A 17,725-nucleotide genomic window follows, 5' to 3' on the forward strand; every position below is an offset into this window, starting at 1 on the left:
TATATGAAGTAGGCTACATGGAGTAAATAAAGGTAATCCATTAATAAGTAACATTTTCTTGAAGTGGATGTAATTCATCAAAAATTGATAAAATATGCAGCGGGTTTGTCACTTCGATATAGACAAGTTTTAGTTTAGTTGTGTGTTCGGTATTTTGAGATGATTATTTTGTGTTCTGCTTGGTTTTATAGATGCAGTCACATCATATGCAGCGAAAGAGTTTGACCCACGTAAGTTTCAAATAGTGAAAAAAACCCAGACACTTTACGGACACTCGTTTGTTCGTTTGTTTGTTTATTGATTGATTGATTATTTTGTAAATTAATAATTTTGAGAGTTTGTTCAAATCACAACGTTCTGTCGTTGATCTGTTCATCAACTTATAGTAGGCAACCTTCATATGTTCTCTAATTCACGAATTCATGTCATGATTTATAAAGGTTTGATTGTTATGCGTCATATGGATGATTTTATTTTCAGACAGGCGAAGGCGGCAAAGTCTAAGTAATCCTCCTACGAGTAAGTCAATTAAATTATAAATTATAACTCATAGGTACAATGTAAATATGACTGCATATTTTGTTCTTACATCCAGTAAACGGTTTGTTGAGGATTCACGCTGTAATGTGAAATGTAAATTATTTTACACAACCAAACCATTTCTCATTTTTATATTCAGTGATGTAAATATGAAAATGTAAATTGAAATGAAAATTTAAAATGGTCAGTGTTGTGGTATTGCTGCAGATTTTTAGTGTTTCTAACTTTGCGGTATGCATTGTGTGTGTTCTAGTGAGTGATCTGAGGATTGTTCTTCTGGGGAAGAATCTATCAGAAAACAGCCAAGTCAGAAACCTAATCCTGGGAATTGATCTGCGTGAGAATGAAGAACCTACAGCTTTAGAGCAGCTCAGTGTGATGAAAATCGGTGGAATGGTGAAGGACAGACACGTCACAGTCATTAACACCCTTCATCTGCTGAGTCCTAACCTCTCAGACCATCAGATCACACAGACAGTGAGAGACTGTGTGAATCTGTCTGCTCCAGGACCTCATGCATTCATACTCATACTGCAGTATAAAGACTTCACTGAGGAGGACATGGGAAGAGTGAAATATGTGCTGAAAGAATTCAGTGAGGATGCGATTAGACGTGCCATTGTTCTCACGACTGATAAAGAGACATACAGATCAATAATTAGTTCCATAATCAGCCATCCTGAACAGTTGATTGTAGGCAATGCTCTGGAGACAACTATTCATCAGTTAATAAAGGAGTGTGGAGGACATCTTCAGCTGGATGAAATAAAACCAGAATTGCAAGCAGACATATTTAAAAGGGTTGATAAGATACTCAAGGATAACAAGGAAGAATATCTCACATGTGACATATTTCATGATGTTGTAGGATCGTCTGTGGATGAAGAGCAGCTCAATTCAGAGGAAGAAAACAAGAAGAGCTCTCACCACAATAATGATGGAAAACCCAACGAGAGACAGAAAAGGAGAAGTGGTGAAGGAAGACTCTTTTGTAAGTTTTCAGAGTTGCTCTTTTTAATGCTGTGAAAATGAACTCAGTTTATATAGTGTGCAATTAAACATTAGTCGATCTGACTAAACAGTCTTTGCACAGTCTGATCAGTACTTACAGGGGTTGGACAACATAATGTGTCAAATTACAAATTACAGAATAAAGACAATGAAAAGATAAAGGAAAGATAAAAGCAATGTTGATTTTTTTTTCACTGCAGTCTAAACAAATGACATGAACCCTAAATTATTTTGTCCAACCACTGTGTAACTTTTACTCTGTTGACTGTGTCAAGTGTGTTGTAAAAAGAAAATAATTTGTTACAAAAATTTAAATTGAATTAAAACTGCCATCTTTAATATTTGTTAAACTCAAACTTATAGAATTCAAGCGAATCATATGACAAGGAGCTAGGAGACAAGGATTAAAAGAGGAACGGGAACAATTGTTAACTCTTTTAACAGAATGAAGAACAGAAAATAAAAGCAGCATAGTGCTTTTAGTGCAAAAAACAAAAAGATACTTGATCCTTAACTGTTACGCTTGTGTTGTCAGAATGTCAGGATACAGCATGTGGGAACATTGTTTTATATTGCTTAGATATTTATTAAATTTGTACTTGTTTACTTTTCCCCCAGCCAATTTAAGAAAGAAAAATCCATATATTCATATTCGTCCCAACAGTAAGTTGATTAAACCATAGTAAGCTACATACAATATAACTTAACACAAGAAGTGTTAAAGGGATAGTTCAACCAAAAAGGAAAATGATGTTGTTCCAAACCCGTAAGACATTCGTTCATCTTCAGAACACAAATTAAGATGTTTTGGATTAAATCTTTGTGATCCTGCATAGACAGCAAAACAACTACAACGTTCAAGGCCCAGAAAGGTTGTAAGGACATCATTAAAATAGTCCACTGGACATCAGTGGTTCAACTTAAATTTTTTACAAGCAACGAGAATACTTTTTATGCACAAAGAAAACAAAAATAACAACTTTATTCAACAATTTCTTCTCTTCTGTGTCAGTGTTCGATGCACGTTCACGACAGTACTGCGACGCATGCGTGTGCTTAAAAACCAGGCGCAAATCATTATTTTTGTTTTCTTTGTGCACAAAAAGTATTCTCATAGCTTCGTAAAATTACGGTTGATCCACTAATGTCACATGGACTATTTTATAGATGTCCTTACTACCTTTCTGGGCCTTGAATGTGGTAGTTGCATTGCTGTCTATGCAGGGTCCGAAAACTCTCAGATTTCATCAAAAATATCTTAATTTGTGTTCTGAAGATGAACGAAGGTCTTATGGGTTTGGAACGACATGAGGGTGAGTAATCAATGACAGAATTTTCATTTTTGGGTGAACTATCCCTTTAAGAAAGTGTGCTATACCAAAGCTCTTAATTTGTTTTTCAATGTCAGCAAATTCATCTGGAAAACAGAAGCTGAACCTGGTTCTGTGTGGAAGTAATCCAACATTTAAAGTCTCTGTGTCCAAACTTTTACGAGGGAAGAAGATAAAACCTCCAGATCGGAAAGCAAGCGGTGAAGAGTGTGTGAAGAAAGAGCAGAAGACTCATGGTTGTCTGATCAGTCTGGTGGAGCTTCCAGCTCTCAGTCGGCTCTCAGAGGAGGAAGTGATGCGTCAGACTCTCAACTGTGTGTCTCTCTGTGATCCTGGAGTTCATGTTTTCATCATTGTCATTCCTGTTGCTCCACTGACTGATGAAGACAAAGCAGAAATGGAGGAGATCCAGAAGACTTTTTACTCCAAACAGCATTTCATGCTGCTTTTCACATCGGACCTCAGTGTTGAAGGACTTGCGTTAGATTTTGTCAAATCCAGCACAGAATCTCAGAGGTTAATCAGTCGCTGTGGAGGTCAGTACAGAGTGATGGGGTTTAATGAACCTGAAAACTCAAGACAGATCCCAGAACTGCTGGATTATATTGAGAACATGAAGACTGAACCGTATTCACTACAGACGTATGTGAAAGCTCAGGAGAACAGAGTCAGGAATGAACTAGAGGAAAAACTGAGTGAAATGAAGAGTAAAATCAAAGAGTTGGAGCAGAAAATTCAGTTAGAAGGTGATTAAGAAGTAGGAGTAAAGTAATTACTGTCATTTATGGTCATTTTCTTTATCTAAGAGAAAAAATAATTGGAAATTTGTTCACAAAGTAATTCCACATGCAGTGAATATGCAACTGACTATCAGTATTCACACACACACACACACGTACATATATTACATGAAGTGTTGTTCTAGTGCATCTATATTAACGTATGTGTACAAAGACACTAAAGCATACGATATTGATGTATTGAAGACATCTAAAGATATACATTTGTTTGACCAGTGTGGAACCTGAGTTTTGCCTTAAAAACTGACCAAAAAAAAAACCTTAAAATGATTTTAACACTAAACCATTTTATTTGTCCACTGTAATCAACATTCAGAAGCCACATGTCCCAAATTTAAGCATTTATTCATCTCCATCCTCAGTACTGACAGTGAGTCAAATCTCACTCTTAAATCTTGTGCTTAAAAATTCATGAATTAATCATTCTTTTGATTCTGTACTTTTTAGTGAGCCAGTTGAACTTGTAAATCAAATTGGCCTAAACTGTTCATATCCTGAGTCAACTGATACACAAGACAGTCAATCAATAAGCTGTCCTCTTAAAGGTGCTGTATGTAAGTTTTTGACTCTACTAAAGCATAAAAATACCATAATATGTTTGCAGATATTTAAGAAACATGCTAAGTTAACATACTTGTTTATCTAAAAAACAATGCTACAGTCAGTTAATTGAAAATGTGCGTTCCAGGCCAGAATGTCGGTTTCTGCTTTGGTTTGTGAAACCCGCCCACTGCCAGTTTACCCAATAGTATTTCGGCACCCCGGGTTGCCAGTTGGCGGGAAACACAGTGTATTTCATTTTATTCATCTCAAGTGTGCTCGTTCCTGTTGGTGTCGTCAATCTGGCAACCTGCATGTGCGTCAAGTCCGAGGAGGAGGGGCAGGGTGAAAAAAACCCTCTCCAATATTTTGAATTTGGACTGCAATACCTAGTTCAACCACTCGGTGTCAATCCTACATACAGCACCTGTTTCTGAAACGCTTAAGAAATGTAGTGAAATCTACATTTGCTAATTACTTTTGCTAAGCAGTTCTCATCTCAACAGTATTGACTCTGCCACGGATCTCTGTCCATCAAAATGCCATTATATCCTTTCATAAACTTTCAAAAGAGGACAGTGAGGGCTTATGAAGTTACCGAAGTTAACTTAGGCACTTTAAAGATTCAGTAAAGACAAGCATCTCAAACATTTGATGACTGTGACCACTGACACTCCACTGGCCATGGACACAGTGATTTTGTAAATGAGGTTTACAGCAGAAAATAGACACCAACTGAAATCCTAGATAACCATGTGTAAACTTCTGCATTTTATTTCCAAAAGTCTGTACCCTGAACAGAACCAGATGCTTCTTAGACTACCCAAACTTAGTAGCAGATCAACCTATCAAAATGACAGCAGACTTCTAGAAACTTTACTAGCATTTCAGAAGCTAAAAATCCCCTCTGACTTGATTCTTACCCAGCGAATAAAACTGAAAACAATCAGAGACATTGCCATATGATTTGACTGAAAAACACCAGACTCGAATCTGCAATATATGTATCAATACATGAATTCCACCAACTTTTGCATTTTGAATTCCAAAACAATTTTTCAGGTGCTGAAGGTGAAGCAGACGATCAGGAATGTTTGAGGATTGTGCTGATCGGGAGGACAGGAAGTGGGAAGAGTGCAACAGGAAACACTATTCTGGGAAGAAATGAGTTTCGCAGCCAATTAAGGCCAGATTCAGTGATGACAGTTTGTGAGAAGGGGTTTGGTCAGACTGATGGTCGATCAGTAGCTGTTGTTGATACACCAGGTCTCTTCGACACGACACTGTCAAATGATCGAGTGTTGGAAGAAATAGTGAAATGCATTTCAATGTCGTCACCTGGACCTCATGTGTTCGTCATTGTGTTGAGTTTGGGAAGATTCACCAAAGAGTCAATGGACACTATGGATCTGATAAAGCAGATCTTTGGTCATAAAGCCGCTCAGTTCAGCATCGTTCTGTTCACTAGAGGAGATGAACTGGCAGATGAATCCATACAAGATTATGTGAATAATTATAATTGTGCTGAACTCAAGAAACTGATCAGAGATTGTGGAAACAGATTCCTGGTCTTCAATAATAAAGAAAAACGAGACAAAACTCAAGTGATTCAACTGTTAAACATGATAGAAGAGGTGAAAAATACTAATGCTGGTCGATACTTCACTAACAGCATGTTTGAGGAGGCAGAGATGTCCATTAAGAAGAGAATGGAGGAAATACTGAAAGAAAGAGAAAGAGAGATTGAGGCACAAAATGAGGCATTAAAAGCCAAATATGAGCTGGAAAAGAAAAACCTGATGAAGAGACTCGAGGAGGAGAAACAGAGAGCAGATGAAGAGAGAATGAAAATGGAGAATCAACTAAAAGAAAAAGAGGAAAAACTCAGAAAAGAGTTTGAAGAGAAAGAGAAAACGGAACAGAAGAAACGAGAAATCGAAAACAAGAAACGAGCAGAAGAGGAAAAACAGCAAAGAGACGAATATCATAGAAAAATCAAAAAGATGACGAGAGAGACTGAAAACCAGAGATCACAGTATGAAAAACAGCAAAAACAAAGAGAAGAAGAAGATAGAAAGAGGGAAGAAAAATACAGACAAGATCAAGAAATGATGAAAAATGAGCAAAAACACATTATTGCAGAATTACAGATGAATCAAGAAGAGGAAATAAAAAAGAGAGATTTGGAGGAGAAAAGGAGGAATGAAGAAGAAGAGAAAGAGAGACAAGAATGGGTGAGAAAAATAAAAGAGGCTGAAAATGACAGAAAAGAGATTCAAGAGGAAATTAAACGACAGCAGAGAGAATGGGAGGATGAAAAGAAACGACAGACGAGAGAAAGAGAGGAAGAGGAAAGAAAGAGAAAAGAGAAACACGAGGAACAACTGAGAGAAAAACAAGAAGAACTGGAGAAAATGAGAAAGAGATTTGAAAGAGAGAGAGAAGAAGAACGACAGAAGATCGAGGAGGAGAGACAGAAACAGAGAAGAGAGAGAGAAGAAAAGGAGAGAGAATATAAAGACAAGAAAACCGAAATGGACAGACATTATGAAAGACTGGAACGAGAGAGAAAAGAGGAGTGGGAGAGAAGAAAACGAGAAGCTGATGAGAGACGAGAGGAAGAGAGAAAGAGATGGGAGAAAATGCATGATGATCTGAAACGAGAGCAAGAAGACGAGATCAAGAGAAGAGAAAAGGAGGAGAAGGAGAGGAAAGAAAGAGAAGACGAAATAAAAAAGGAATATGAAGAGAAAATAAAAGTCATAAAGAAGAAACATGAGGATGAAGCCAGAAAACAAGCAGAAGAACTGAATGATTTCAGAGAGAGAAAAGAGCAGCACGTTCAGGAGCTCAGTGAGATGCTGGAAGAACGTCAGAAACACCAGGAATTACTGGAAAAACTCTATCAGCACCTGCAGGAGCAGAAAGGAGCTGAAATAAAGGAGCTGCAACAAGAAGTTGAAAAACTGAAAATTAAAACAAGCGGCTGTGTCATTCTGTGATTCTTTTCAAGGCGAGTGTCAAATAACAATAGGAATGCCTTATGTTTTATTTTCTGTTTTATGCTTCAATTTAATGTTCAGACAATATCTTTCCTCCAGGCCTGCTTGTGCTAAATTGCATTTGCTAACTCCACCAATGTCTTATATTTGGCATGTGTTTTTATTTTATTGTTCTGAGTTGATTGACATTAGTGACATTGCAGTTCAACCATGTCAATCTCTCTCTCCCCTGTCTGTCTGCAGTATAGTATTTCTTTATATGTGACAAGAGCAGAACTTTAGAGGTCCTGTGATGAAAGACTGTGTTACAGTCGGGTGTTTTATGTGTTTATTGATTTATTATAGCTTTGACACGGCCTGACTGTGTGAGTGTGTGTTCACTTGGTATCTGTCACCATGTTTTAGGGTAATCTAATTGGAGGACTAAAACTATACTATACTATAGGGGTTGCACCGACTAATCAACTAGTCGACTAGTCGACTTCAATGCTCTGCCATGACGCTTTAAGCTTGACGTCGACTAGTCGCTGGTCCTATAGAGGGCGCAACAGGATTAGAAATCTTTGAAGGACTTCCACATTTACGCTCCGTTTCCAAACAGTTCAAATGACAAATAAATGCATACTCTGAAAGTGCTCCACAAGACATGTGTGATTATATTACTGGATGCTCGAAATTGAACGGGAGAATGCACGTTTTAAACAGCTTATTGTACAGGTAAGTTAATCGCCGTTCTAATCTAATGCGCTGCATAATCACATAATGTTTCATCACATAAAAGTCGACTTCAAAAAATCAGAAGTCGTTCAACCCCTACTATACTATGAAAGGTTTCACAAATCAGAATAGTGAAGTTAAGCACTCAGTGAAGGGTTAACTGACCAAAGCTTTACTGTGAAAGTTTTCACAAATCAGAATAGCGAAGGAGTCAGGAAAGGGTTAATTGATCAAATCTGTAAGTATTTCATAAATCACATTAGTGATGTTAAGGACTCAAAAAAGGGTTAACTGGCTAAAACTGTACAGTGAAATATTTAATAAATCACAACAGAGTAGTGAAAAACGCTGAAACGTGATAAAATGCGATTGTGAAAGTTTCTTATCTTACTAGTCACAACTGCTCTTTACTCATCTTATAATATGACTAGTCAGAATGGTCACTATAGTTCAGTTACAAATCTTGCTAGCAACATGTGGAATAAGTACTAGAAGCTAATCAATAAGTACTATATCTATTTAATAGGTATGAGTATCTAATGAATAAGTACTAGTATCTAATAATAAGAACTAGTAAATAAATAAGTACAAGTATTTTTACTATTAAATAAGGTACTGGTGCCTAAAGAATAAACACTAGCAGCTAACGAATAAATACTAGTAACTAATGGAATAGATACTATCTAAAAAAAAACAAGTACTAGTAGCATGAAAATAGTTACTAGTAGGTTTCAAACAGTAAAAGTTAATACAGCTTGCCATACTTATTCAGGACTTTCAGAGATCTGCCCCTACTTAGTCAGTCAGTTGACCAATCAGAGAGCGCTGAGGAACCAGACAGCCAATCAGAGGACAGATACGAGCTTTGTTGCCGAGTAAAAGAGGGAAGGGGCGGAGTTACAATCAGGCAGTGGCGTCGCGGTACGTTTGTACTGCGGAAAGTTTCAAGCTGAAATCCTGCGATATTCACAACGACATGACAGTTAAAATAGCTTTTAAGGTAAGTTTTTTACCACATAATAAAAATTTAGTCGCATTCGTGACTGAATGTGACCCGTCTGTTTATCCGAAAGGCGAATAAACATGATTTCCGCATCAACTCAACAAGCCTCAGTCAATAACAAACTTATAAAGTCACTCTCACAGCTGAAATTCACTATAATCCTCACAAATAATAATGAGATATTGTACAGTTGAACATGGTACCATGGTAACACCACAGTATTCTTTATTTAAGTACTACGCTGAGCCGCCATGTACATTGAGTACCATGGTAAATCAAAGAGTACCATATTTAAAGGGCACATAAACCGGAATCATGTGTATTTTAGTGCATAAGCACACAATAGTTATCTAAACGCTTGTATTATTGTAGGATCTTTGATAGGAGTTTGGAACATTAACATTTGCTTTGACACATTTGTAAGATTCTTTCAGTCACATGTGCGTCACATGGCTCAGTATTTCCCTCTAAAGAGCTCTGGTGACACATTAACCTTTATTTCACTGTCCCACAGCATCACCGGCACCTGTAGCGTTCAGAAGAGACAGAGCGGCTCGCATCCCTCCTCTGATTGGACAGCAGGGATTCAGAGTCTCTGGACGTCATGGCAACAGTATCCGGGCCGGTCATGGATGTGAGTGATGAGTTAGACAGCGGGATGGAGCCCACAGATGAGCTCGCGTCGTTTGAGGTGGTCAACCTGTTGAACCCGGGCCTGCTGGATCCCAGTGCAGACGTCGACGGACACGTCCAGGAGTCAAAAGACAAGGCCAAACTCAAAACCAAACTCATTTCAGCGTGGAATAACCTCAGATATGGAGGTATGTGGAGCAGTTTTCATAAAAACATGCTTTTCAGTGTGTGTTTTTGATGCTGAAAACAGTTGTGCTGCTTTATATTTTTGTGTAAACTGTGATATTTTGTCTTTACTGTCACTTTTGATTAATTGAATGTGTCCTTGCAGAATTAAAGTATGCATTTCTTCCAAAATCTTCAACTGTAGTGTATATTGTTATATCAAAAGCTGGTAGATTTTTAGTCGTTGTTGACCTTTACCTTCCTCTCTCACTAAACGACCTATTTCACTAAACCCAGATTTTGAAGTCGGGCTCCACCGCACACATTTTTCTCTTGCCTGACTCAGTATGAATCCGTCATCCTCACACATCTCTGTTTCTCCTCAGGCTGGTCTCTGAAGGGCAAGCCGCGTCTCAGTAAGAGCAGTCCCGTGTGTCTGCTGGGACAGTCCTATCAGCTGAGCTACAGCGGTAAGCAGGACAGGACGGTCATGCCTGCATGTGAGTGTCGTGGTTTCACTGTAAGCGTGTGTTTTCTCTCAGGAGAGCGGGAGAGTTTTCGGCGGGCGTTCTCCTCTCTGCTGTGGATGACCTACAGGAGAGGTTTCCCACCGCTGGACGGCTCGGCGCTCACGTCTGACGCGGGATGGGGCTGCATGCTCCGCAGCGCACAGATGCTGTTAGCTCACGGACTAATGCTGCACACGATGCCCGCGGGTACAAACACACTGCATGATCAAAATCCTTAACATTCAGACATTTTTAACCTGTAAGACATTCTAAAAGTTCAGAAAGTTTTATTTGTTTTAGTATGCAATTAATTAATATTGGTGTGACTAAACATTTAAAATTGAAAATGTATGTACATCAGGACAAAACATATAACCATTTTTGACCCAGAAGAAATTTTAAAAGTTTGTTAAAAAAAAAAAAAAAAGGTAATAATAATAATTAATTAATAGTCTGGTAAAAACTTAAAAAATGTGGTTAGACTGTGAAAATACACATTTAATTTTTAAATTTTTTCCCCAGATTTGTAAAACATTTTTTAAAAAGAGATATAACCATTTATTTGTATTTATTTATTTATTTTTAAGATTTTTGAAGAGATAACCATTTATGTTTATTTATTTTTTGATTTTTTAATTTTCAAATCATTTTTTTAAAAGAGATATAACCAGTTTTGACCCAGAAGAAATTTTAAAAGTTTGTTAAAAAAAAAAAAAAAAGGTAATAATAATAATTAATTAATAGTCTGGTAAAAACTTAAAAAATGTGGTTAGACTGTGAAAATACACATTTAATTTTTAAATTTTTTCCCCAGATTTGTAAAACATTTTTTAAAAAGAGATATAACCATTTATTTGTATTTATTTATTTATTTTTAAGATTTTTGAAGAGATAACCATTTATGTTTATTTATTTTTTGATTTTTTAATTTTCAAATCATTTTTTTAAAAGAGATATAACCAGTTTTGACCCAGAAGAAATTTTAAAAGTTTGTTAAAAAAAAAAGTTAATAATAATAATTAATCAATAGTCTGGCAAAAACTTAAAAAATGTGGTTAGCCTGTGAAAAATACACATTTAATTAAAAAAAAATTTTTTTCCCGATTTTTAATAATAATAAAAAAAAGAGATATAACCATTTATTTTTATTTATTTATATATTTTTAAGATTTTTAAAGAGATAACATTTATGTTTATTTATTTATTTTTTAATTTTCAAAAAAACATTTTTTAAAAGAGATATAACCATTTTTGAGCCGGAAGAAATTTGTACAAATTCTGAAAAACACACGGTTTAATATGGGATTAATATGGGGTTAATTAATATTAATCTGACCTTTAAAAATTTTGTAAAAATTCATATAATGATATATTTAAATAAAATTTCTCATAAATGTGGTAAAATGCATATCTTTGTTTTGTATCACAATGGTTTTGCTATAGTTTAAGTATTATTTGAAATTTCATATTTAAATCACATTCAAATCAGCATATTAGAATGATTTCTGGATCATGTGACTCTGAAGACTGGAGTAATGATGCTGAAAATTCAACTGCACCATCACAGGAATAAATTACATTTCATAATATATTCACACAGAAAAACTGTTATTTTAAATAGTAATAGACTTGCACAGTATATTATGTACAAAAGTAAGCATGCCATTCCTCTCTTCAGGCTGGACGTGGCCTGCGACCCATCATCTGACCAAAGATGACCTGGAGGTGTTGGACGATTCCCTCAGAGAGAGCCGGCGTGACTCGGGAAAACCTCGCAGACGCAGTCTGGGAACCACGTTAGACTGTGAGGCTCAGGAGGAGCGGACTCACAGGAGGACCGTGTCCTGGTTCGGCGATCTGTCCTCCACGCCGTTCGGCCTGCACCGGCTGGTGGAGTTGGGCCGGGCCTCTGGGAAGAGGGCGGGTGACTGGTACGGACCGGCCATCGCGGCCCACATACTGCAGTAAGTGATGGATACACTGCGATTGATTCCTGGGGAATACATGAACTGATCTGGGAACACATCTGCCACATGCATAAAGTGAGGAAATATGAATGTGATTGGATGAGCCAGATTTGAAGCCGATGTACTCACGCCTGCGAACAACATCTGAATTCTGTATTAATGTCCCAAATGTTTGTTAATAGACTGACATTTGATTGCTACACTGATCAATTTACTTTTTATCGATTTGTATTTTTAATAAATGCAGTTATTTAGTGAATTTAGTTTAAATAATTAAATATTTAGTTTAGTGAAGTTTAAATACATAAGACACTATACAGGTACATTTATTTTCCTCAGTGTTATTACTACTATACTATCTTAGTCTTAATTAATATTTTAAATTGTTTTTTATTTTATATTTTCCAATTTAATTTCAGTTAAAGTTTTAGCAATTTTGTGTTTTTTTAATTATCTATTTATTTTTTATTAATTTTTATTTCATTTATATTTCTTATATTTTTCTATTTAATTTGAGTTCGTTTTAGCAATTTAGTTATGTTTTAGAAATTATTATTAGTTTTTGTTTATTTCGTGTTCATTCATTTTATTTTTTTCCATTTTAATTTTAGTTAAAGTTTTAGCAACTGTTGTTTTAGTTTATTTTTATTTATTTAAATATGTCTATTTAGATTTTAATAATTTTTTATTGCGGTTTGTTTATATTTTACTGTTTAATTTTAGTTAAAGTTTTAGCAATTTTTTTGTGTTTTAGTCATTTTTTATTATTTTTAATGTCTCTTTAGTTTTTATTTATTTTTATTTCAGTTGTAGTGTAATTTTAGTACTATAACTATTGAAAATTTGACATTTTCTCTGACTGACTGAAACAAAAAGGTTTTTTATATTTTTGATAATATTTTTTTAAATAAACGTTAATATTATATTTTATTTCCGTTAATGTTTATTTCAAATAATGTAAATGTTTTTAGTATATTTAGGTAAAATCAGTAATGCAAAGCCATTCATGGTGTATTGCTGCCATTTATACATTTCAGTAATGTCATATGCAACAAGAGAACAGACTAAAATATACATTTTCATATTATATGTTAAATTGCATGTAAATAATGAATCCTTTCAGTGATAGTTAAGGGTAAACATTTGTTCGTGTGTTTCAGGAAGGCTGTGGCAGCATCCGAGGTGTCCGATCTGGCGGTGTACGTGGCGCAGGATTGCACAGGTCAGTCTGTCATGATTTAGCAATGAATCCTGGTCTGTTTTAGAAAGCCCTGTTCTGCGCTCATCTGGACACGGTCTTTATTTTAGCAGGAAATTACCAACAGTGTCTCATTACCTGCAGTTTGGCACAAGTTTTGGTTCATTTGTGTACAGACTGTAACACCTCAACTCTAAATCTCTGTGTTTGGCTGTAGTGTATGTTGGAGACGTGTTGAACCTGTGCGGGACGTCCCGTACGGATCTCTCAGCGAGGCGCAGGTCTGGCTGGAAGTCACTGGTTCTGCTGGTGCCTGTGCGTTTGGGGTCTGAAGTGTTGAATCCAGCTTACACCCAATGTGTCAAGGTGTGTTACAACACAAACACACACATGTGAAGAGATGGTTTGAGCTCATGTTTTCGCTCTCTGTGTCTGCAGAGGTTGCTGGAGCTGCAGTGCTGCATGGGAATCATTGGAGGGAAACCCAAACACTCGCTGTTTTTCGTGGGATTCCAGGGTGAGTCACATGACGTGCGTTTGTGTTTGTAATGTGTAACGAATCGCTCAGCGTCTGTGTGTTTGTGGTTTACGTGTGTGTGTGTGTGTGTGTGTGTGTGTGTAACGAATCACTCATCATCTGTGTGCTTGTTGTTTTCTGTGTTTCGTCATGCAGATGATCATCTGATCTATTTGGATCCTCATTACTGTCAAACTACGGTAGACGTCCAGCAAGACAACTTCCCTTTAGAGGTGAGCTGATATTTAAAGGGATAGTTTGCCTGAAAACCAATTTGTTCCTCCTCAAAATGTCATTCATACAGCGACTAGGGACTAAGTTTAAAAAAAAAAAAAAAAAAAAAAAAAACTGGATGTAGCCTGTGTGAGATGCTTTTTTGTCCTTTTTAGACATCTGCTTTCATTGTATGAAAATGAGCAATTTTAACATACTGCTAAACACCTCTGTTTCTCTTTTACAGGGTTATTATAGTAAACTAAAATGATAAAATTGTACTTTTAAAACTTTTTTTTTCTAATTGAAAATAGTTGAAATTTGTATTTTTTTGTTTTTGTTTAAGTTAAAGTACTAAAATGGCTAAAACAAAAAAATGAACGAATACTTAATAAAAAACTGTACACATAAAAAAAAAAATTATAAAATGGCAAAAACAGTACAAAATTAAAATCTAAAATTAAAATAAAAAAATTAAATCAAAACAGGAAATAAAAAATATAAACTGAAAATAAAACTGTAGTTGTATTTTAATGGTTCTGTTTGACGTCTATATAGTTACTTTTAATTAATTTTAATTTTGTTAGTTTATTTTAACTGATAAAAGAATTTTTAAAAAATCTTGTTTTATTTCAGATAGTTGCCAAGTCAACATTTTTATTTTTGCTTAAAGTACTAAAATCATTAAAACAAAAACTAAAATAAAAATTAATAACTCTTCATACCATACATATTGAAAAAACGAAATGACAAAACAGAACAAAATTACGTACAACTTTTGACTAAAATTAAAATTGAAAATATAACAATAAAAACTGATTCAAAGTATTAATCAAAACTATAAAAGTATATTAATGCCTCCACTTTTTGAATACAGGGTTATTGTTAACTACAATCAAATCATTTTATTAATTAAAAATAATTTTCTTTTTGATGATTTGATTTTAGCTAGGCAACATTTATTTTCATTTAAATAAAATATTTGCTGAAATAACATTTAATAAACTACATACACATTTTCTTTTTAAAAAACAGACACTAATGAAAAAAAAAACACGGGACAAAATTACAAAAACTTTTAAAGTTTTTTTCTAAATTTAAAATGAAAACAAAATCTAAAAATCAAAACTCATTCAAAATATTAATAAAAACTGTAATAGTATATATTGTAATTTTATATTATCATAGAATACTTATTGTAACATTCAAAAACAGGCATTTTCTGTGCAGCTGCTTTGAAACAATATGCATTGTTAAAAGCGCTCTACAAATAAACTGAATTGAATAATGTCTCTATGTGTTTGTCTGTCTCTCGGTGCAGTCGTTTCACTGTAAAACTGTCAGGAAGATGCCGTTTAACCACATGGACCCGAGCTGTACGGTGGGTTTCTACGCCGCCAGCAGGGGGGATTTCCAGACTCTGTGCTCAGACGTCACTGAGGTTAGTAGCTTATCGGCCTTTCAGATTATACGTCCGAAATCCTGCGATATCAGTATCTCTGTTTTTGATTTGATGGACAGGCTCTGACATCATCGGAGGAAAAGTACCCCATCTTCACATTTGTGGAGGGTCATAATAACGCAGAGAGAAGCTGTACGTCAGACTCAGTCACTCATATAAAGACCAAAGACAGACTGGGCCGAATCAAAAAGAAAAGCTGTTTGGATGAATTTGTGCTCCTGTGATGCACAAACTTTATTTCCTGTTTGGATTCTCCAGTACTTCCTCCAATTTGAGTCATGTGATCAAGATTGCCACACTCACTGGCATGTCAAGGAGAGCTGGACTATTTTGTGTGTCCAAAACGTGGGTGAAAGTGGGTGCTTTTGCTCTTTGAGTATTTAAACGTGAGTTTTTACAGACTGCTGCTGTTATTTTCTTGTTTTTCTGTAGTTGTCATGTGTAAACGCACCATACAGGAGGATGTGAAGAGTTCGGGGAGCAGGTGGCTAAGCAGATTAGCGTGGATGTGTTTGGTGTGACGCTAATGACAGCAGACGAGAGGTGCTGACGTTACTCTTTGACAGGCAAACATGGGATTTGGCTGCTGTAAACACTGTGATTTAGTCTCTTGTTTATGTGTTTTGCTGTTTGACTAACTACTGTATAAACGGAAAGCTTTTCCCTAAAATGTGGATGTTTCCGAGATAAAGTAAAACAGGTCTGGGTCACATTTTTTTTTTTTGGTGTTGTGTTCTGGTTACGCACATTTCTACCCAAATTCTTATGACATGCGTTTTCATTACCAATGCTTTTGAGGTGTTTCATTTCCTGTATTCTCGTTATTCTTAGAGTTGATTCTAAGAGTTTTCAATAGTTTTTTTTTTTTTTAAGTGTAGCATGAAAGATAGACATTTTTGTAGAGTTAAACAGACCAGTTTAACTTCTCTGGTTAAGCAACAACTACTGATGAAAATCAATATCAGTTATCAGTATCAATTCAAAATTCATTTTATTTCTTAATGCAATCTGGTATTATTGTGAACAAGCCTTTTATTAACAAAAATAATAATAAAATATTTATTCATGATTTATCCCCTGCAATTCCCTCTTGAACCCTCTGGGGTCTCCAAAGTCATGTCGCAAATTGGACATGACCGGCCTCTTAAGTTGTATTCACATCTGGGAAACTTGTAGATAATTTTGATACTTGACTTTCCAAACCATGAACTTTAAACATGCAAAAAGACCGAAGTATTTATAGTACTTGACTGAGACCTCAGAATCGTCAGCAAGATGACTATCTAGTGCGGGTGTGCCTCACACGCCATGAAAAGTGAAGCTGCGGGCTCTTTGATCGCCCCCTGGTGGCTGGCTGCAGTAAATGTCATAAACCCCGCCCTCTCCATGTAAACGAATGGGACTTGAGTCAAAATAAAAAAATTAATTATGACGAAGTCACTTCCTGTTTGTTGCTGCCGTATGTTTTGAGTTTGAGCTCCGTCAAGTTAATTCTTTGTCGTCAAATTTTTTATCTTAAAATCAATTTTATACACCATCATTTTCGTTTCTATAACGTGTGAATATATCCCCTATCGTATTCTACAACAAAAACAATCAGAGCGCCTTGTTATCACTAGTTCTATTTTTGACTTCCCGAGTCTGCTATTAGCATATAGCCCGCTAGCATCGCCAGCGTGGTTGCCGCTAATCTCGCTTACATTACTAATACACTACTCACTGTTACTTGCTTTAATGGTGGATGTGTGTCTACCTTTGAGTGCAGGTGAGGACACGAGCTGGAGGCCGTGGAGAAGCAGATCCGTGACCTGGTGGCGAAGCAGACCCAGCTGAGAGAGCGGAGAGCCGCGCTGGAAACATCCCAGGCTGACGCTCACAAGTCCGAGGTAAGTATACAGCGCGCTGCTAATTCTCCCACCACCTCTACTCCGTGTGTTTCTCTGCACAGGCCCGGTGCACCCAGGACGCGATCTTCCCAGATGTCCTTCACTCCGGCGCCGGGACACCACGGACCAAAATATTATCATATTACCCCAATTTGACAGTCTCTGCACTGGCTACCTATTAAGTTCCGTATCAGTTACAAAATATTATTACTTGCCTATAAGGCCCTTAAT

General features: G+C 36.1%; 3 protein-coding genes across 6 annotated transcripts in view; all 3 read left to right on the forward strand.

Moving 5' to 3' along the window:
* The window catches only part of LOC107696310 (GTPase IMAP family member 8-like), a 7,277-nt gene extending 1,065 nt beyond the window's left edge, over nucleotides 1-6,212 (forward strand). Inside the window, exons 2-6 of the mRNA XM_016496596.1 lie at nucleotides 481-519; nucleotides 794-1,531; nucleotides 2,960-3,628; nucleotides 5,285-6,116; nucleotides 6,179-6,212. Coding sequence (XP_016352082.1) covers nucleotides 481-519; nucleotides 794-1,531; nucleotides 2,960-3,628; nucleotides 5,285-6,116; nucleotides 6,179-6,212 — 2,312 coding nt within the window. The remainder of the gene's footprint in view (nucleotides 1-480; nucleotides 520-793; nucleotides 1,532-2,959; nucleotides 3,629-5,284; nucleotides 6,117-6,178) is intronic.
* On the forward strand, nucleotides 6,127-7,360 carry LOC107696347 (vicilin-like seed storage protein At2g18540). Its single transcript, XM_016496643.1, has one exon. It carries the CDS (start codon nucleotides 6,226-6,228, stop codon nucleotides 7,222-7,224), a length of 999 nt encoding a protein of 332 aa, XP_016352129.1. The 5' UTR covers nucleotides 6,127-6,225; the 3' UTR covers nucleotides 7,225-7,360.
* Nucleotides 7,361-8,844: 1,484 nt separating this feature from the next.
* On the forward strand, nucleotides 8,845-17,403 carry LOC107696340 (cysteine protease ATG4D-like). Of its 4 annotated transcripts, none has more exons than XR_001635081.1 (12): nucleotides 8,845-8,941; nucleotides 9,459-9,765; nucleotides 10,129-10,212; nucleotides 10,285-10,458; nucleotides 11,930-12,215; nucleotides 13,379-13,440; nucleotides 13,634-13,782; nucleotides 13,855-13,933; nucleotides 14,090-14,166; nucleotides 15,468-15,587; nucleotides 15,668-16,151; nucleotides 17,374-17,403. XR_001635081.1 is itself a non-coding variant. In XM_016496634.1 (11 exons), the coding sequence occupies exons 2-11, from the start codon at nucleotides 9,549-9,551 to the stop codon at nucleotides 15,830-15,832; spliced, it is 1,413 nt and encodes a 470-aa protein (XP_016352120.1). In that variant the 5' UTR covers nucleotides 8,845-8,941; nucleotides 9,459-9,548; the 3' UTR covers nucleotides 15,833-16,320. The 4 variants fall into 4 exon arrangements, 2 of the variants coding, with proteins under 2 accessions (XP_016352120.1, XP_016352122.1); XR_001635082.1 differs by lacking the exon at nucleotides 17,374-17,403 and having other exon boundaries at nucleotides 15,668-15,953; nucleotides 16,041-16,320; XM_016496634.1 differs by lacking the exon at nucleotides 17,374-17,403 and having other exon boundaries at nucleotides 15,668-16,320.
* Nucleotides 17,404-17,725: the final 322 nt, after the last annotated feature.

The sequence above is a fragment of the Sinocyclocheilus anshuiensis genome, unplaced genomic scaffold (assembly GCF_001515605.1).
Source record: "Sinocyclocheilus anshuiensis isolate Anshui unplaced genomic scaffold, SAMN03320099.WGS_v1.1 scaffold62, whole genome shotgun sequence".
Taxonomy (NCBI): domain Eukaryota; kingdom Metazoa; phylum Chordata; class Actinopteri; order Cypriniformes; family Cyprinidae; genus Sinocyclocheilus; species Sinocyclocheilus anshuiensis.

Excerpts from the sequence above, each read along its gene's own strand:
- LOC107696347 (XM_016496643.1), top strand. The coding sequence starts at position 6,226 with ATGACGAGAGAGACTGAAAACCAGAGATCACAGTATGAAAAACAGCAA.
- LOC107696340 (XM_016496634.1), top strand. The coding sequence starts at position 9,549 with ATGGCAACAGTATCCGGGCCGGTCATGGATGTGAGTGATGAGTTAGAC. Across the intron at positions 9,766-10,128 it reads GAATAACCTCAGATATGGAG|GCTGGTCTCTGAAGGGCAAG; the intron begins GTATGTGGAGCA and ends GTTTCTCCTCAG. Across the intron at positions 13,934-14,089 it reads GTTTTTCGTGGGATTCCAGG|ATGATCATCTGATCTATTTG; the intron begins GTGAGTCACATG and ends TTCGTCATGCAG.